Source organism: Aotus nancymaae, unplaced genomic scaffold (genome assembly GCF_030222135.1).
Source record: "Aotus nancymaae isolate 86718 unplaced genomic scaffold, 86718_ANA_hifiasm-v0.15.2.pri h1tg000032l_0, whole genome shotgun sequence".
In the NCBI taxonomy this organism is placed as follows: Eukaryota; Metazoa; Chordata; class Mammalia; order Primates; family Aotidae; genus Aotus; species Aotus nancymaae.
This window is the reverse complement of record NW_026988445.1, coordinates 16,615,336-16,635,958: the sequence shown is the minus strand read 5'-3', so window position 1 is coordinate 16,635,958 and position 20,623 is coordinate 16,615,336. Positions and strand designations below refer to the sequence as shown.

General features: G+C 47.4%; 1 protein-coding gene across 2 annotated transcripts in view; it reads right to left on the bottom strand.

The window, feature by feature from the left end:
* The window catches only part of CAPN9 (calpain 9), a 52,633-nt gene that overhangs the window by 11,035 nt on the left and 20,975 nt on the right, over positions 1 to 20,623 (bottom strand). The window contains exons 6-14 of one of the 2 annotated variants that reach the window (XM_064383469.1): positions 20,529 to 20,612; positions 17,736 to 17,821; positions 14,787 to 14,864; positions 11,989 to 12,149; positions 10,820 to 10,977; positions 10,448 to 10,656; positions 5,096 to 5,132; positions 2,871 to 2,951; positions 101 to 158 (exon numbers count right to left, since the gene is read on the bottom strand). In XM_064383469.1, coding sequence (XP_064239539.1) covers positions 101 to 158; positions 2,871 to 2,951; positions 5,096 to 5,132; positions 10,448 to 10,656; positions 10,820 to 10,977; positions 11,989 to 12,149; positions 14,787 to 14,864; positions 17,736 to 17,821; positions 20,529 to 20,612 — 952 coding nt within the window. The remainder of the gene's footprint in view (positions 1 to 100; positions 159 to 2,870; positions 2,952 to 5,095; positions 5,133 to 10,447; positions 10,657 to 10,819; positions 10,978 to 11,988; positions 12,150 to 14,786; positions 14,865 to 17,735; positions 17,822 to 20,528; positions 20,613 to 20,623) is intronic. The other variant, XM_064383470.1, reaches the window with a different exon arrangement.

Sequence of the window (20,623 nt, the reverse complement as noted above, 5' to 3'; positions counted from 1 at the left end):
GAGCAGCAGGGAGCCTGGGGGGTGGCGGGAGGGGACCCAGGCAGTGTGGTTGCTCGTCCCTCCATAGGTGCCCCGGGACCCCGATGGGGGCAGCACTTACTCTTTTGCAGCACAGCATTTAAAACATACTCAAGCTCCTCTGCTGTCACCTCCATGTCCTGTTGAAGTGGAGACAATTGCTTTTTATAGCCCTTGGCACCTTCTTTTTGAGTTTTTTTTGTTTTAAATCAGTTCTGAGCTTGATTTGGCTCTAGTGACAGACCGGCCTTCAGGACCCTGCTGTGGACAGATGCCCCTCTCCTGTGTAGCTGTGGCTACATGTCTCATATGTCACATGCTTCAAGGACATGCCAGCCCAACTAGGAGAGAGCCTAACTGGAGAGACATCCCAACCCAGGAAAGCACATGGAAAGCCGGGCAGGGCAAGGCAGCGGTTGCCCAAATTCCCTGAGAATCAGAACCGCTCCTGGAACTGTCCTAAGCTCCTCAGATGCTTCTTATGTTGGAGGTAGTTTGGGAAGACCAGTCTGTGTCTTCCTTTGCACAGTAGAACTGCCTGGAGAGCTTTAAAACAGTCCTGCATCTGGGGCTTACCCCAGGGACCTTTGAAATCAGATGACCTGGGGATATGGTCCTGTTTTTAAGACCTAGGGACTTATTTAGAAGTAAGAATAAGGGTGAATTTCAAAATCATGTATCTAAGACACTCCAGGAAATCTCGGCAGGTCTCACCCCAGAAGCTGGTTAGAAATGGAGAGTCTCAGGCCTATTTTTTTTTTTTTTTGATACAGGGTCTCGTTCTGTCATCCAGATTGGAGTACAGTGGTGTGACCACACCTCACTGCAGCCTCTATCACCCAGGCTCAAGCAATCCTCCAACCTCACCCTCCCAAATAGCTGGGACTATAGGCATGCCCACCATGCAAGGCTGATTATTTTTACAGAGGTGGGCTCTCCCTGTGTTGCCCAGGCTGCTCTTGATCTATTGATGAGGAATCTGTGTTTTTTTCTCAGGATGCCCAGGTGACTGTATGCACATGCGTGTTTGAGTAGCACTGACATAGAACTCATTTTGGTCAGGATTTTGCGCTAGCTGTGCAGGGGTGCGCTGCGGGATGCTTCTGAATATAAAACATTCAGAATATGTAAATCGAATCTATAGAGAAAGAAAGTAGATGAGTGGTAGCCTGGGACTGGGGGAAATGGGGTACGGGGTTAACACTGATAATAGGTAAAGCGTTTCTTGTTGAAGTGATGAAATGTTCTAACATGTCTATGCATATGACACACATGTACATACATGCAGACACAGATATGTTAAGAATGGTTATCCTGAAGCCTCTGTGCCTGGGGAACGGGGGTATGGGATGTTTGGTGTTGGTAAGAAAGCCCTGCTCCAGTCAGGCCCCACTGAAAGAGGAGGAAAGAGAAATGGAGCCTTGTGCCCAAGTCATCCAACCGCTTGGAAGAAAAGCAGGATGTGAGTGGAGGAGGTCTGCACTCTAGAGGTCGTTAATAAAGGTTTGTTTATAAAGGTTCTTTTGGTTGTTAATAAAGGTTCATTGAAACTCCTGCAACATTCCCCACTTCCCTCCCAAACTCTGGATCTGTGTCTGGAAACTTCTATCCCTCCTGCATGAACCTCTTCAACTCCTCTGAGCCTGTCATGCTAGGTGTGACCCAGTGTGCTCCAGATAGCGACTGGAACAGGGAGGTCACCACTGCCTTCCTCCCTCACCACACTCTGTCCACCCAGGGCTGCACTCAGCCACCTTCCTGCTGTACTTTAAGCAAAGTCACAGGAGCCCCCCTTTTCTCCATCCCATCCTGTGGTCCCCTAATCTCCCTGCCTTGCCTGTTTATTGCAGTGCCTAATATACTACCATTAGACACGCCCTAGGTTTAGATATCACCCCTCCAGGTGACCCCTTTCATAATTCAGGAGCAGCAGTTTGGGGAGACATGGGAAGCTAACAGTCATTAGCACCTGGACATGAATTAGTTTATCAGCTCATCTTATTTATGGCTCCAAGTGAGCATCTGTGGGGCAGCTTCTAGAAAGACTTCTTTCCCCCAACCCCAGCAGGTGGAGGGGAAGCCTGGATCTGTGTGGGGCTCTCCATCCAGGATCCCCAAAAAGGAAGCTGAGCAGTGGAAAGGGTTGGGATGGGCTGGGGGACCAAGGACAGGAAGTTGCAATTTAATAGGGACCCCCTTTGACTAGAGCAGAGAGAGTTCTAATGGCAGTGATTTTCAGGCAGAGTTCAAAGGAGCCACCTCTTCAAGGCTTGCTCTAGCCTCCTAAAGAAAGCACCTGGGGCTAGACGTGGTAGCTCATGCCTGTAATCCCACCACTTTGAGAGGCCGAGGCTGGAGGATTGCTCAAGCCTAGGAGTTTGAGACCAGCCTGGGCAATATAGTGAGACTCTGTCTTCAAAATTTTAAATTAGCTAAGGATGATGGCAGGTGCCTGTAGTCCCGGCTTCTCAGGAAGCTGAGGCGATAGGATCTCTTGAGCCCATGAGTTTGAGGCTGCAGTGAGGTAGGCTTATACCACTGTACTCCAGCCAGAGCAACAGAGTGAGACCCTGTCTCAAACAAAACAGAACCAAAAATAAAAAAAGTGTCTGGGCCCATTCTGAGCTCCTCTGGGCTCACTGGCCCCATCCACGGCGGCAGACTGTGTAAGTAAGAGATGTAAACAAGGCGGTCTTCCGACCTTCAGTGATCAGTGCTGATCTTACTTTGCAACAAGTTCCACCATGCCTCAGGGCGACATTGCTGACCAACCCCATGACTGCAACCCTTTGCTGGGAAGCCAGGCCCAGGCCCTCAGCCCGGTAGGGAGATGGAAGCGGGGTGTGTCCTACCTCACCAGCAACCTGTTCGAACAGAGCTCGAAACCGCTGTTCCTCCTCTGTCTCCTGGTCAGGTGGAGTTGGCTTCTGAGGCTAAAAAACAGCCAAAGAAACTTGCACAAAATGATCCACAAAAAAGAACCATGACAAAAATAGCAGGAAAGAAGCCAGGACCCTGTGTGCCAGCCCCATGTCCCCTCCCGATGCAGTGTGTGCAAGCTACATCCCGTAGCATGAGGAACGTTTCCTCACAAAGGCTCCTTAGAAGGCAAGACGGACCTGTGGAGCCCTTCTCCACCCCATCCTGTGGTGCTCTAATCTCCCTGCCTCGTCTGTTTATTGCAGTGCTTAATATACTACCATTAGACACCCCCTAGGTTTAGATATCTTACAGATGAGGAGGCTAAAGGTCCCTGACGCCTGCCTAAGTCAGCTCCTGGCCACTGGATTTTCACGCTTGCTGCACTTCTTCTAGCTTACCTCGTACCACCTTGGACTGGAATGACTTGCTTCATTGATCTGTTTTGATAGATGGTAAAATCGTTGAAGCCAAGAGTCTGTTTCTAGCACTAAGCTCTGGGCTTGGTACGTAGAAAGAGCTCAGTAAATGTTTTGGGTGTTTTTTTTTTGTTTCTTTGTGTTTTTAGCACCATTAATAAGCTGTGCCCCAGCACGGAGCAGCAAATTTCCTCCTAAAAGCCGATCTCTGCAGACCCTGGGTGTGTCAGACTGTTCCAGCTATAGTCTCTCAGTGCCTTGTGAGTGTCCTCCAGCCCTTGGACAAGGGTGAAACTACCCCCAGGTCTCCCCATCCACACACACACAACATAAGAGAGACGTAATGTGTTACCCCGAGTCCACAGTAAAAAAATCTCCCTGCCTCTCTGGTTTACTTTTTATTTATTTTTCTTGAAATACAGTTAGGCTGGATGCGGTGGCTCACACCCGTAATCCCAGCACTTTGGGAGACCGAGGCGGGCAGATCATGAGGTCAGGAGATCGAGACCAACCTGGCTAACATGTTGAAACCCTGTCTCTACTAAAAATACAAAAATTAGCTGGGTGTGGTGGCGCACGCCTGTAATCCCAGCTACTCTCGAGGCTGAGGCGGGAGACTCACTTGAACCAGGGAGTTGAAGGTTTCAGTGAGCCAATATTGTGCCACTGCACTCCAGCCTGGTGGCAGAGAGAGACTGTGTCTCCCCGCAAAAAAACACAACAATTAAAAGCTAGTCTACACCCTTCAGAAGTGGCAGCCTCCTCCTCCTCTCAGGTGGAGTTGGCAGTGTGGAAGTTATTGAATCAAAATGAAGTCACTAATGTTAAGAAAACCCTGACAATTGGGAGGCCCAGGCGGGTGGATCACCTGAGGTTAGGAGTTTGAGACCAGCCTGGCCAACATAATGAAACCCTGTCTCTACTAAAAATACAAAAATTAGCTGGGCATAGTGGCAGGCACCTGTAGTTCCAGCTACTCAGGAGGCTGAAGCAGGAGAATCGCTTGAACCCTAAAGGCGGAAGTTGCAGTGAGCCGAGATGGCACCACTGCACTCCACCCCTCAAAAAAAAAAAAAAAAAAAGAAAACCCTGACAAATAGAGCTTGGGAAGGTCAGAAGGTTCTCATGCTTATTTGCCCAATAACAAAAATATCACAAAAGACTGCAAAAACCACAACTTTTCCCAGAGGCCCTTGCAACCTTACCCCAAAATACTTCTACGCTCCGCTCAGGAACTGCCTGTCCAATATCAGACTGGGCTCACCTTTGTTATTGATCTTTATAGCCAAGGATCATTATTTCAAAACAAGTATGTGATCTTTCTCATTTTTTTCCTTTAAAAACCTTTGTCAGCCCCTTACCCACCCAAATATGCACATAGTTTACTATGGCATGCATATTCCATTGCAGTGCTTCTTCCCCGGATAAATACCTTTTCTTTTAGAGAGTGTCTCTGTGTTTGTTATTTCAGTTGACAGTAGCACAGAGAAAGATGACATCGAACAGAACTTTATACCAAGCACCCACCTTGCTCCCATGCCAGGTCCTGTCAGGACTGGAAGAGCACAGACTAGAAGACACACACCGTGGTCTCCAGGAGGTTAGAATCACAGATGCTTACTTGATTGCATGTAACCATTCCCTGAACTGCTGAGTTTTACGTAATGCTGTGATTAGATGGAAGTTTTCCAGAACCATCACCTGAATCCTCTACTCCATAGCAACATCAGAAGACTCACCTCAGGAAGGTCAATGTCTACATTTCCATCCATATCCCTGTGGGGGCAGAAAAACACGCTGCCTTAGTTGTAGATTAACTTCTCGTTGGGATCTGCAGAGCTGAGGAGCCCAGAGCTGTAGGAAGGTTCTGTCCCATTGAACCCCTTATTGTTCAGCGGTGTTTACATTTCACAGGGTTTGCAGACCCCATGCATTGACACCCCTACCCTTAGCCACCCTTAGTCAGTCAGACCTTGCCCAGAATGCAAATAAGAGGGACAGCCATTGTGTTAGGCCATTCTTGAATGGCTGTAAACAAATACCAGAGACTGAGTAATTTATAAAGAAAAGAGATTTAATTGGCTCACGGTTCTGCAAGCTGTACAGGAAGTACAGTGCTGCCATCTGCTCTGCTGCTAAGGAGGTCTCAGGAAACTTACAGTCATCGTGGGAGGTGAAGGGGGAGTAGGAAAATCACATGGAAAAAGCAGAAGCAGAGCCAGTGGTGGGAGGGAGTTGCCACACACCCTTAAACAAGCAGATCTCAACTCACTATTGAGAAGATAGCACCAAGCCATGAGAGATCTATCCCCATGACCAAAACACCTCCCATCAAGCCCCACCTCCAACACTGGGGATTACAGCTCAACACCAGATTTGGTGGGGATACATATTCAAACCATATTATTCTGCTGTGGATCCCCAAATCTCATGTTCTTCTCACACAGCAAAATATAATCATGCCTTCCCAATAATCCCCCAAAGTCTTAACTTATTCCAGCATTAACTCAAAAGTCCAAAGTCCAAAGTCTCATCTGAGACAATGTAAGTCCCATCCCATCACCTATGAGCCTGTCAAATCAAAATCAAGTTCCAAGATATACAAGTCCCATTGTATACTTCCAAGATACAATGGGAATACAGGCATTGGGTAAACATTCCCCTTACAAAAGGCCAAAAGAAAGGGGATACAGGCACCATGCAAGTTTGAAACCCAGCAGGACAGTCATTAAATCTTAAAGCTCCAAAATGATCTCCTTTGACTCCATGTCTCACATCCAAGGAACACTGGTACAAGGGGTGGGATCCCAAGGTCTTGGGAAGCTCTGTCCCTGTGACTTTGGCTGCTGTCATGGGTCATTGAGTGCCTGTGGCTTTTCCAGGCTCAAGGTGTAAGCTGCCAGTGGAGCCACCATTCTTGGGTCTAGAGGATGATGGCCCCCTTCCCACAGTTCTGCTAGGCAGTACCCCAGTGGGGACTCTGTGCAAGACCTCAAACCTCACATTTCCCCCTCTGAATTTCCCTAGTAGAAGTTCTCTGTGAGGGGCCCTGTCTCTGCTTTTCCCTAGGCACCCAGGCTTTTCTGTACATCCTCTGAAATCTAGGTGGAGGCTGCCAAGCCTCATTCAGTCTTGCACTCTGTGTGCCTGCAGGCTTAACACCGTATGGAAGCTGCCAAGGCTTATGGGTTGCACCCTTGCATCCTCTGAAGCAGTAGCCCAAACTGTATCTGGTGCCTTTGAGCAGAGACTGGAGCTGGAGCAGCTGGGATGCAGATAACAGTATCCACAGTCTGTGCAGGGCAGTGGGGCCCTAGGCCTGGCCCATGGAACCATTTTTTCCTCTTAGGCCTCTTGGCCTGGGATGGGCTGGGCTGTTGCTGCAAAGGTCTCTGAAATGCCTTTGAGGCCTTTTCCCCATTGTCTTGGATATTAGCACTTGGCTTCTTTTTAACTATGTAAATACCTCTAGCAAGTGGTTGCTCCACAGCCTGCTTGAATTCCTCTCAAAAAAGCTTTTTCTTTCTCTGCTATATAGCCAGGCTGCAAATTTTCCAAACTTTTATGCTCCACTTCCCTTTTAAATATATATGTTCCAACTTTAAGTCATATCTTTGCTCCCACATCTGAGTTTAGGTTGTTAGAAGCAGCCAGGCCACATCCTGAATGCTTTGCTGCTTAGAAATTTCTTCTTCCAGATACCTTAAATAATCACTATGAGATTCAAACTTCCACAGATCCCTAGGGCATGGACACAATTCAGCCAAGTTCTTTGCTAAGGCATAACACACACGACCTTTACTTCAGTTCCCAATAAGTTCCTCATTTCCATCTGAGACCTCAGCAGCCTGAACTTCGCTGTTCATATCACTGTCAACATTTTGGTCATAACTATTTAACCAGCCTCTAAAAAACCAGTCTTCCAAACTTTTCTTCATATTCCTCTCTTCTTCCGAGGCCCTCGAACTCTTCCAACCTCTGCCTGTTATCTACTTCCAAAGTCACTTCCACATTTTCAGGTATCCTTATAACAGTGCCCCACTCCTCTGTACCAATTTTCTGTATTAGGCTGTTCTTGTACTGCTATAAGACTGGGTAATTTATAAAGAAAAGAGGGTTCAGTTGGCTCACAATTCTGCAGGCTTTACAAGGAAGTGTGGTACTATTCCCTAGAAGTTGACCTGGCTCCTTGACTTCTAGGGAGACCTAGGAGGCTTGTAATCATGGCAGAAGGGAGAAGAGCAAACAGTCATATCACATGGCAAAAGCAGGAGAGCAGGGGTGGGGGACGCGCCACATACTATTTGCAAATCTCTAAAGAATTCACTCACAATCACGAGGATAGCACCAAGCCATGAGGGATCTGTACCCATGACCCAAACATCTCCCACCAGGCCCCTCTTTGGGGATTATGATTCAACTTCAGATTTGGTGGGGACACATACTCAAACCATATCAGCCATCACCAAGAACTTGTGCATTCTGGATTCATGGAACTAAAAGAAGTTAAGCCGGCAGTCATTCCCTACTTCTGTGATGCACTTTAGCAAGGGCAACTGATGAAGTGTTTTGTAGAATAGTAGCACCTCCCATAAACAAAGCAGTTTCATTACACATTCACTCTTCATGAACTCTGCATCTTCAAAGGAGATACATATCTTTTGGAGACCATTCAGCCTATTGGGTGGTAAACATTGGGGAGGGGGTGCATTTTAAAAGATTACAGAACCAAAAAGACCATTTTATTTCTAGACGGAGTCTCACTCTGTGGCCCAGGCTGGAGTGCAATGGCATAGATCTTGGCTCACTGCAACCTCCGCCTCCTGGGTTCAAGTGATTCTCCTGCCTCGGCCTCCTGCACATGCCACCACATCTGGATAATCTTTGTATTTTTAGTAGAGATGGGGTTTCTCCATGTTGGCCAAGCTGGTCTCAAACTCCTGACCTCAGGTGATCCTCCTGCCTTGGCCTCCCAAAGTGCTAGGATTACAGGCATGATCCACTGTGCCCAGCCTAAAAAGCACCTTTTGAAGCTGCATCCTAACTCCTGCCTCTCCTCGCAGATGTAAATTCCTGATTCCACTGGCGGGGTTGGGAAGGGATGGGTGTCTGTGTGCTTATTTTAGGGAAAAAGAGAAAAAAATATGCAATCGTGTTTATTTTGCTATTCACATATTTAGGGGAGTTTTTAGTATTTGAATAATAGTAATATTAAGAGGAGGAGCAGGCTTCAGCTTTTGATGATGCTAAAAACATTTGGAAGAATACAGTCCAAGAAAAACTGATACAAAGTCAAAGGGAATACAAATAAATAAGCATTAACATCGAATGAGGGTCGTCCTCCCTTTCCTCCTCAACCCCCAGGCATACATGACACAGCCCTTTCAGAACTCTTGTTTGTTTGATCAGGACCCTGTCTGAGAGCTAAGCCAATGCAAACAGAGCTCAGTGTGAATTTCTGTTACCAAGCTACAGAGCTGATTCTTATGCTCAATATCATAGCAGATTAAAGTATCTTGTTCAGAGTAAGCTTGAGTACGGTGTTTGTCTTGCCATGAACAAGTTACCTTATGCATGCCAGTAACTCTGAGCTTACCCCACTAATGGGGAGAGAACAAGAGGCATGGCATTGGCATAACCTGGGTTTCTGTCTCTTGTTCTTGCCACCCTTTAGAGATGCCACTCTGCATGGATCTCATTCAGGGTACTTTTGTATGAACATATACTAGGACATTCATTGTCACCTTGTACTAGTATCTGGGAGAAGGCTGGAAAAAAAATTCTCTGGTGGAGTGTTTAAAACTTAAAGACTTTAGGGCTGGGCTCGGTGGCTCATGCCTATAATTCCAGCAATTTGGGAGGCAAAGGCGAGTGGATCACCTGAGGTCAGGAGTTCAAGATCAGCCTGGACAACATGGTGAAACCCTGTCACTACTAAAAATACAAAAAAAAATTAGCCAGGTGTGGTGGCAGGTGCCTGTAATTCCTGCTACTTGGCAGGCTGAGGCAGGAGAATCACTTGAACCCAGGAAGCGGAGGTTGCAGTGAGCTGAGATTGCGCCATTGCACTCCAGCCTGGGGAACAAGAGTGAAACTTTGTCTCAAAAAAAAAAAGAAAGAAATAAAAGAAAAGAAACTGTCCTGCCTTGTTTCTCAGGTACATAATGGAAAAGGGAAGAATGTAGTCTTGGCTCCAGTATTTCCCGAGTGACATCTGTGTGAATAAATCACTAAAAGAAGTGGGATTCTGACTGGAGTTCACTCATGATCTGGCTCTCTGTCTGTTACTGGTGTATAGGAATACCTGTGATTTCTGCACATTGATTTTGTATCCTGAGACTGCTGAAGTTGCTTATCAGCTTAAGGAGAGTTTGGGCTGAGATGATGGGGTCTTCTAAATATACAGTCATGTCATCTGCAAATAGAAACAATTTGACTTCCACTTTTCCTACACTGTTGATGGGAGTGTAAATTAGTTCAACCATTGTGGAAGACAGTGTGGCGCTTCCTCAAGGATCTAGAACCAGAAATACCATTTGACCCAGCAATCCCATTACTGGGTATATACCCAAAGGATTATAATTCATTCTATTATAAGGACACATGCACACCTATGTTTATTGTGGCACAAGAGCAAAGACTTGGGACCAACCCAAATGCCCATCAAAGATAGACTGGATAAAGAAAATGTGGCGCATATACACCATGGAATACTATGCAGCCATAAAATATGATGAGTTCATGTCCTTTGCAGGGATATGGATGAAGCTGGAAACCATCATTCTCAGCAAACTGACACAAGAACAGAAAACCAAACACCACATGTTTTCACTCATAAGTGGGTGTTGAACAATGAGAACACAAGGACACAGGGAGGGGAACATCACACACCGGGGTCTGTTGTGGGGGGCTAGGGGAGCCATAGCAGGTGGTGGGGAGGTGGGGGAATGATAATGTTACCTAATGTAGGTAACATCGGGATGGAGGCAGCAAACATAAGTAACAATCCTGCAAGATCTGCACATGTACTCTAGAACTTAAAGTATTAAAAAAAAAAGAGTGAGATTCTGGAAGCTGTTCCTCCAACTCACCGGGTAATGGCTTTCTTCTCTGAAAAGATTCTCAGACAGAAATCAGCTTCCTGGTGGGGCTCAAAAGTGCTGGGAATCAGGATGTAATCCCCAGGGGGCAGTTTGAACCGGTCGGAGACTTCTCTCAGGTTGATGAATGTCTTGCTTCTGGCCTGAGAAGCATGGTATCTGAAGAAGTCTTTGTTGAGGTGTTCGTCTTTGTCAGGGCACTGCAATGGGCAAGTAAGGGAAGGGTTTCCTAGGGAAGTTCCTCTTGGCTTTTCGGACAGAGTTCATGGACTCCTGGTTGAGTCTCAGGCATGAGACCGAGGAGGAGCCGTGAATCTAGAACTCGGATGGAGAACTCTGAAATGCAATGTAGCGCCCACCTACCTGATAAATGGCATAGCCGATTGTCAGCATGTTGGCACCAAATCTCTTGAGTTTCCTTCTATCTTTCTGCATCAGGGCTACAAGGAAACTACACTGCTCCTGCCCCTCGTCTTTCTCAGTCAGAGACAATTTTATTTGTGGATTGGTCCAAAAGGTATCTGTCATTTGGGAGAGGTGTAGATTATTTTCCCTTTCCTAAAAGAACCCCACAAAGAACACACACACACACACACAGACACACCCCTATCCACCCTCACTATATATCCTATGAAACATTTGAAAGCAACATCTTCTCTCCCTGTTCTAATAAGCCCTCCTATCCTACTTTTGATAATCCCCAACAAGAATGCAAAGTATCCTCTCTTTCATTTTCACCTTCTCTTCAACCATTTCCCATGCAGCTTTTTAAGGACATTCTGGGTCTAGTCTGCTAAAGTTTGTTCCATCGTTTTTATTTTTCCACTTCATATTTCAAAGGAGAGTGTAGTGGACTTCTGGTTGTCCCCCTAGCATCTACTTGCTGGTGGGCAGTTTGAGTAGGATTGACCCCGATCACTGCTCCAGCATGAATTCTTGTTGGTCTATGCCAGTCCCTCTTGCCACAAAGCCAATCAACGTATAGCATTCACTGGGCAATACTGGTTCAAGGAATTTCCAATAAGAGGGAAGTTGAGGACTTTTGTTTGATATCCCCTAGAAGCTCTTGCTGTTCAGGTGAATGAGGGCTTAGGAAGCCCTGGATACGGCTGCCAGCCCTCCTGTGATTATAAAGAAAGCCAGACAGAGAGAAGTCAACCCAGAAAAGAGGGCAGTGCAGTGAATTACAAGCAAATGCAACCAGGGCCCTGACAGAAATGTATCTGAAGCCCACCCTACGTTCCCTCTGAGCTCCTCAATTATGTGAGATAATCCTTTCTATTGCTAAACTGGCATGAGTCATGCTTTCCATTACTTGTAATGGAAAATGACTTAAGTGGTAAAACAAAGCAGTTACCCTAAAACAATTCTCATCCAACCAAATCTGTGCAGCCTTCTTTTCCCAGTCACTTTTGAAATCTTACTGTCTGTGTTTCAGGCTTTGTCTGAGGACCCGGCCCCTATCCTTCGGTGTCTCTGGGTTGGAGTGGACATTTGGGAGTGGCAGAAGGAGTGACAGGCAGCCTACCTACCCAGGAAATTGCGGCAGCCCCCAGCCGTGGAGCCGCGAACCCAGCTTCCCTGATGGACTGTCACCTCCCATTTGTGAACCGCGTCTTCCTCCAGGGCATCAGGAGTGAGGTTGCAGATCTCCACTTTGTCAAAGTGCGCCTTGAAGTCCTTAAATGCCATCCTGCAGCAAAGTGGAGAGACACGATGCACAGGAGGGCGATGGTGAGGGCATCATCCATCACTCATCCATAAATCATCTAGCTCCTGTCCGCAAGGAGTGGGGGGTTGCAAGGTGTGGGGAAATGGAAAATTTTTTAAAAGTAAAATAAAGGTTAAAAAGGTAAAAACAAGGGTAAAAATATAGATTGATTGTAGATGCTAAGTGCTACAGAGAAAAATCAAATTGGGCTGAAGGATGGGAGCGTAGGGGTGGGATGCTATTTTAACAGGGAGGTAAAGGAAAGCCTTACTGATGGGGCACCACTGAGTGGAGACCTGCACTACCAGGTACTGGGCAAAGCAGCTCTTTGGGGAGTCTAGGCAGATGAACAGCAAGGCCCTGAGGCAGAGAGGTGCTTGGAACACCAGGAAGGCGCCTTCTGCACCAGGCCCTCCTTCCAGTAGCCTGACCTCAGGCAGCCTCTCAAATGCTGGCTTAGTCTACCTCCTACTCCTACGCAGCAATTCGTGTGATGATACCAATTCCAGACCTCAGCTTTCCTCCTGCAGTTTTTGCTCCTCTCTTGTAACTCTCTAACTCAAGGCCCCCTGTACTTCAAAATTCAAAGTTCATCTGTAATTTCTAACGTGACAGCTTGGGAATCTCTCAAGTCACCCTGCACGTTTTCCACAAATCCGGGGAACTTCAACCCTCTTGGTTCCTGAGGCAGAGATGGCTGGCATTCAGCAGCACAGGACTGCACCCCACTCCTCCCATTTGGAGGTGGGATGTGAGCAGCGATGTGTTTACTTCTGAGTCAAGGTTTTTAGAAAGCGGGAGTGTCTTCTTCAATTTGTCATTGATTCTTCTCTTCTTCTGGCTGCGTGCAGATGACCATGTGACCCTAGAAGATGGCGGTGCCAGGCAACAGAAGACATTTAGGTCTCTGAATCGCTGTGTGAACAGAGCCACGCACAGAACGTGAACATCCTCCCTGGACTGTCACAATGAGTGAGAAAAGAACTTCACTGTGTTTGAGCTTTATACATCTGGAGCCTATTCACTACCGCAGCTAGTGTTACCTTGAGTCATCGGCGACTTGAATTGTGGAACCGCCGTAACAAAGTTCTAAAATATGTTAGCAGTTGGGAGGGAGGGAACATGGAGCTACCGGAGCTTGAAAATGGATATCTATGTTGTGCCGTGGTAAAACATTGGGTAAATCTGCTGTGTGTTGTCATGGACTGAATGTTTGTGGCCTCCCCTAAATTCATATGTTGAATCCTAACCCTCAGAGTAATAGTGTTAAGAGGTGGGGCCTTTGGGAGGTGACTAGGTTGTGAGGGTGCAGCCCTCCTGAATGGGGTTAGTGTCCTTATAAAAGAGGCCCCAGAGAGCTGCCTTGCCTTCTTCCTACCATGTGAGGACACAGGGAGAAGGATCCATCTATAAATCAAAAATAGGGCCCTCCCCAGACGTGGGTTCTGCCTGTGCTGTGACCTTGGACTTCCTGGTATCTAGAACTGTGAGAAATAAGTTTTTGTTCTTTGTAAGCCGCCCAGTCTATGGTATTTTGTTACAGCCGCCCAAATAGACTAAGACAACTGTCGAAATACAGAAGGCAGAACAGATCACTACTGAGGCTGTGCTCTATGGAAAAAGAATGGAAAAAGCTGGAATATTCATGGTTTGGGTTGTTGTGTTTTAAAAGCTGTTATAAGAAAAAGATGAGCTTAGGCAAGAATTGACTGGTTGGAGCACATGGAAGGGAACACAGCCAGAACCCAGAGACTGGGTCTTGCAGGGTTAGAAGGGCTGACTTCTAGACCCAAACAGGGAGAAATAAGACTGTCAAAGATTCTAACGATGAAGGCTCAGTACAAATTTTCAATTAAACTAAGAGATTCAGGCCAAGGGAAAGTCCACAGTAGAAATGTTTCCTTCCCACTTAGGTCTTTAGATGCCCTCAGGGCAGCTGCCTTCAAAGGTCCTTCTCACCAACGTGGGCGTGGAGGGGATGGACCCTGTGAGCCACAGGGTTGCCTGTCTTCAAATTCACTGTGTAAACTTGGATAACAGAGCTCCAAGGAGGGATGTGAGGCTGGACACCAGAGGCTCTTCCTCTGCTGGATTGCAGGAAACCCCTGAAGAGTCTTCAGCAAGCTGAGAGCTGAGGTGAGCCCACACCAAGACAGGAAGGAGACTAAATTTCTTTCTAATCTGGGTATATATGAGGGGTCTGAGACAGATAAATCTGATTTGCCAGAAAGGGAGAGAGAAGGCTGGGTGCGGTGGCTCACACCTGCAATTCCAGCACTTTGGGAGGCCAAGGCAGGTGGATCATCTGAGGTCAGGAGTTTGAGACTAGCCTGGCCAACATGGTGAAACCCCCTCTCTACTAAAAATACAAAATGAGCTGAGTGTGGTGGTGCATGTCTGTAATCCCAGCTACTTGGGAGGCTGAGGCAGGAGTATCACTTGAACCCAGGAGGCAGAGGTTGCAGTGAGCTGAGATCACACCATGGCACTCCAGCCTGGGTAACAAGAAAAAAAAAAGAGGGAAGGGGGAGAGAGAGAGAGAGAAATGTGGTGCTTCTTACACCCCAGGGCCATGGGGTTTGCTCGTATCTGCAGTGAACACAGGAACAAGCACTGTACCAGAATTCCCCATCATCCAGAGCAGTGTGACACAGACGCTTCTGCTCAGCTGGACCAACAGAACGCCACTCCGGAGAACTAGGAGTAAAGAAATTGGTGTTCAGGCAGAGGTCAGGAAGAGTCATAACGGCCTTGATGCAGAGCCCACAGCGTGCGGTGATGGAGGAAATAAGTCCTGCTCAGTGACTACTCACTGGGTCCCAGAAATGCACCCAGGGATGCAGCGGCTGCTGAGCCCCTGGCCCCCAGGTAAGAGGTCTGGTCAGAAAGTACATCTCCAAGTGCTGCTGATGGATAAAATGCCCCTGAGGATGATTTGAGCCGCCGACATGGAAGATTATCATGGGACGGTCACAAGGCATTGCATGCCAGCGGGGTAGCAGAAGAGCCCAGCTGGAAGCCACAAGCCCACGGACTTTCGTGCTTGGCCTCCAACTCTCATGTGACCTGGAGCAGTGCCTGGGCTCTCCTCTTAGTGGGTAAGCTGACACTTGGAAAAGTGATAATGCCTTACACTTGCCCATGCTTGATATTGTCTGTGCCAGGCACCTTCTGCATGTGACCTCACTAGCAAGTCAGGTGGGGTTCTGTGAGCTAGGTGTGCCCGTCCTGCAGACAAGAGGGCTCAGCGGGGCCCATGGACATGCGGTCAGGGAAGAGCAGGGGCGGGAGTGACTGCCCGTCACCCTCCAAACTCAGGATTATGACTCCAAGTTCATTGCATTTTCTGTAACCCCCACAGCCACTTCCAAATAGTTCAAAGTACATCACCACTATTGTGGTGCTACCGCCGATGGGCAGCTCCCTCTCACCCTGTGATCTCCACTCAGCCTCAGGGGAGGGAGTGCTCAGGAGATCAGAGGGGAGGATCAGCAGGACCAGGCAAGTGGGCCAGGGTCAGAAGGGTGGAATTAGCAGCCATTATGTGCTTTTGGAGCCATTATCCTCTAAGTGGCTCAAACCCAGATAATCAGCCTGACGGGCTGGCCACATAGTGCCTTCAACCCTACTTGTGGTCACCAGCAGCACAGCGAAGTCAACGGGTCAGGATGGCTCCTGTCCCCCCATCAGCCATGGAGGCTGCGTGAGTGGAAGACAAACTTCATTCCCGCCTTGGCCCCCAGTCAGAATTCCTGCTTCTGCCCTTCCTTCCTCCCTCTCTCCCTTCTTTTCTTCCTCCCTTCCTCCCTTCTTTTCTTCCTCCCTTCCCTCCCTCCCTCCCTCCCTCCTTCCTTCCTTCCTTTCTTTCTTTTTCTTCTTTCTTTCTTTTTCTTTCTCTTTCTTTCTCTTTCTTTTTCTCTTTCTCTCTCTCTCTCTCTTTCTTTCTTTCTACCTTTCTTGCAGTGTTTTGTTGGGGTACGATGGATGGCACGATCTCTGCTTACCACAACCTCTGCCTCCCAGGTTCAAGCGATTCTCCTGCCTCAGCCTTCCTAGTGGCTGGGATTACGGGCATGCGCCACTACACCTGGCTAAATTTGCATTTTTAGTAGAGATGAGGTTTCTCCATTTTGGTCAGGTTGGTTTCGAACTCCCAACCTCAGGTGATCCACCTGCCTCAGCCTCCCAAAGTGCTGGGATTACAGGCATGAGCCACCATGTCCGGCTGCTTTCTTTACTTTTACCTCTGTGAGTTCCAGAAAAGGGGAGAACATGGCCCATTTTCCCTTTATAGACTACTAAACTGAGGGGCGCCGCACATCTTACAGCATGATGCAGTCTCACTAGTTTTGGTTTCAGTATTTCTCTGTGCTTTCCATTTCTGCCAGGAGAGGGAGGCCAATCTCTTCCCTCCTCAACCCGTCTCAGCTCATCTCTGCCAGTGCTTCTTGGTTCTCAGAAGGCGGCAGCCAAGGCCAGAGCCAAGGACAGTGGGACAAGAGCCTCCAGGGGGATGATGGCAGCCTGGAAAGCACATGCCTGTGTGCGCTGCCCTCACGCCGGGGTCTGGCTAACACGGCAGCGGCTGCACCATGTCTGGTGACCCAGTAGCTTTGTCTGGACTGAGGACAAACAAACACTGCTCAGTTTTAACCAAGTTCCAGACGAGCTTCAGAGTTCCCCAGAAGCTCAGGGGCCTTGGGTGTGGCAGGAAAGGCCTTCAGGAGCCCCAGAAGCAGAGGAGGAGCAACAGCTTCAGGCGGACCCTGCCACGCACCCACACAAACATCGCTGGTTCCCAGGCACCTGGGCCACTTCCCAAGGGACTAGAGCTGGGGGAGCTGTGGGGACACATACAGAAAAGTCAGACCTTTCTTTATAACTGGGGGCCAAAACTCTGGTTAACAGCTCTGTAATAGGTGAAATTTCAATTCCACTTCCTCTTTTTTTTTTTTTAAGACATAGGGTCTTTCTGTGTTGCCCAGGCTGGAATGCAGTTGTGCAGTCATAGTTCACTGCAGCCTGGACCTCTCATGCTCAAGTGATCCTCCCACCTTGGCTTCCTGACGTGTTGGGATTATAGACCTGAGCCACCAGGCTCAGCCCCACTTCTCCTATTTCTCTGCTGGGCCATTGGGCCTCCACCACGGTCAGTGACCATCAGAGAGAATCCTACAGTTACATGCTAGGTAATATTCCAGGGATTCCCACACTCCAAATACACACACACACACACACACACATGCTGCTTACTGGAGCTACTCACAACTGCAGATAAAGCTTTTCACCACATCATTGGTACACTGGTATTTACGTCAACACATTTACGTATTGACATAAATACAATTCTTGAAAGTTAGAGTGCCGTTGTAGAAGCCTTTCTTGAGAATCAAACTTGATGCAAGGTCGGCTTGAGGGCTGAAAGCGGAAGAAGAAAGGCCACCCCAGAATCCTGAGGCAGAGCCCAGAAGGACTGTAGACAGGCCACTCCTTCACATGTCTGCACAAGCCAGCTCTGGCCCCACACGCCCTGGGAACCCGCCTCTCTGGCGGGATAGGGTGACTGACCTGTCACTCCATGACCCATTCCACTCAACCTGGCCCCAAGGGTTCCGCACTCGGATGAGTTCGATTTTCTGGCCTCGGAAGTTTACCTAGAAGGGAAAAGTATGAGGGAAGTGTGAAATGATAAACATGGTGGAGGTTTGGCCACATTCATCCATGTGCTCCAGAGGGGACCATCTCCATCCAGGACCGTTTTTGTGGAAAGCCTCTTGGCTAAAACGCTGCTGAAGGTATGTAAAAGTTCACCAGTTCTTAACCAGCCCTTGGAATCTTCTAATTCCTATTGAATAATTGCTAGTATTGCCAATGATACTATATTAAGCACCAAAATGCTTATGCCACATCTGGGAAGTAAAGTAGAATTGTAACTAACAAGAAATGAGTCCACATGAATCTACAAATGGGTGAGTTTCTCTCCAGACTGGGATCTCCCTAGAGGCAGGAGCCAAGTCTTAGGCATCTTCAGCATCTATCCCAGTGAATGATAAAGAGTAGTCCTCAAAGGTGCTCCTGGAACTATTACTGAACTTCCTTTATCCTAGCATCCTATGCACAGATGAATGATAAGAAAATAAGCATGTGCTGGGAATTTAAACACAACAATAAATAAAAACAGCATTTATGTCTTCTAAACCCAGTATTGTCCTTGTTTCAGGTGTCTATGAGGATTCCTGCTGTTCACCTCAATTGCCCTTGAGCCAGCGTGCCCTCATGCTCTCTGCCCAGAAGCAGGGACAAGGGCCAGTGCATTTGAGAAGGGTTTTGGAGGAGAGATAGTGAAAGTAAAAGATTTCTAGTTATCGACTAACCAGAAACTGTAGCAGTCAGAATGTTTTATCCTCATGCATTTGGCATAAATAGTATTTTGGACATATAAAAATTCAAATAACATCAACTCTTCAGAGTTCAAGATGTGGCTTGTGGCTCACCATGTAAAAGGCTCATTCAATTTGAAATGTTCAGGGCAGGTAAGTTCCTTGTAGGGGGAGAGAAAGCAAAATCAAGCAAACAAAGACGACGGGAGGTTTCTGTTGTTAGGTGGAATACGTAGAAGATCTAACCTAGAGAATCACATGCCCTCCTGAGTGAGTGATCTGCAAGGCATCTACAGATGGGGACGGAGGACAAAGGAACCAACGCAAATAGCTGACATTCTGAAGCATCCCAAAGAGTCTACCTGCTTCTCTCACCTTGGCTCCAGTGAGAAGGAAGGGCAGGGCCTCCCTTCTGTGTTCTTGACTCCCCATACATTCAGAGGATGTCACTCAAAATTTGTGTGGCCACAGAAGACCAGGGGCACCTGTGCCTTCTAAGTACCGGGCTGGAGACTGGTCCAGGGGAGGCATGGAGTGGACAAGGCAGACTTCTGGGCTTTGCTGAGCTTGAGTCTGGGAGAGTGATACCTTTGGCTTCTTGCCTTCCTCTTTTATCTGATTCTCTTTCTTTCTCTTCCCCTCGTGTCCCTCAAGGATATCTCCTGGTAACCAACCACTCCCTTGAAGTCAAGGTGGTACTGTGTGGAGTCTGGGTGTCTCCAGGGATCAGTTTCACCCTGGGCTACAGCTACAGAGAATGGGACTCATGGTGATTAATTTCATGTGTCAATTTGACTGGGCCATGTGGTGCCCAGATATTTGCTTCAAGGTTATTCTGGTTGTGTCCGCAAGGGTGTTTCTGGGTGACATGAGATTTAAGTGAATTGAGTAAAACAGATTGCCCTGCCCAGTGTGGGTGGGCTCATCTCATCTGTGAAGACCTGACTAGAACAAAAAAGGCAGAGAAAGGAGGAATTCACTTTCTTTGGCTGGGTGCCTGAGCTGGGACATTAGTCTCTCCTGCCCTCAGACTGGGACTTTTACCATTGGTGTTTCTGGTTGCTAGGCCTTCCCTCCAGTCTCAGACCAGACTACACTACTGGTGTCTTGGGTCTCCACCTTGCAGAGAGCAGATCATGGGACTTCTCACTCTTCATAATTGCATGAGCCAATGCCTTACAATAAATCTTCTTATAGCTGATCCTGGAACAATGTGGGGGTTGGGGTGCCAACCCTCCTGCATTGTCAAAAATCTTGTATTACTTTTGACTTACCTAAAACTTAACTCTGAATAGCCTACCATTGACCAGAAGTCTTATCGATAACATAAAGAGCCAATTAATGTATATTTTATAGTTACTTATATTATACACTGTATTCTTACAATAAATAAGCCAGAGAAAAGAAATGTCATCAAGAAAATCATAGGGAAGAGAAGGTATATTTACTATTGATTGAGTGGAAGTGGATTGTCATAAAGGTCTTCATCCTTATCTTCATGTTGAGCAGGCTGAGAAGGAGGAGGAGGAGAAGTTGGTCTTGCTGTCTTGGGGATGGCAGAGATGGAAGAAAATTTCCATATAAATTCAAACCTGTGTTGTTCAAGGGTCAACTGTGTGATGTGTGTGTGTGTGTGTGTGTGTGTGTAAGTGTGTGTATATATATATATTTGGTTCCCTAGTAATTCTATTTCTCTGGAGAATCCTAACACAGGACTGATGTAAATTGGGAAAGAAAGGAAATTAAAAACAAAGACCAGGCACTTACACCTGCTAAATGAGTTTTGTGCTGCGGTGGAATAACGTGGTTTCTCTCTTTCCTGGTTTGCCATTTTGAATCCCAGCCTGCCTCTTCAGGTGACATAGTCTCTGAAATGTCTGAACACCAGACATTTAAACTGCAATGCACTAAATAAATGCCTAAGGGACTAGTATTGTCACGCATCTCCCCACACCCTGCGGTTGGAGTTCAAGTCGCCTACCTGGTCAGTTCCCGTTACAGTGTAGGCATGACCCTTAATAAGACCAAATGGTGTCCGGGCCTCAGATTCTGCAGCATTTCTGGTCTAAAACGTGG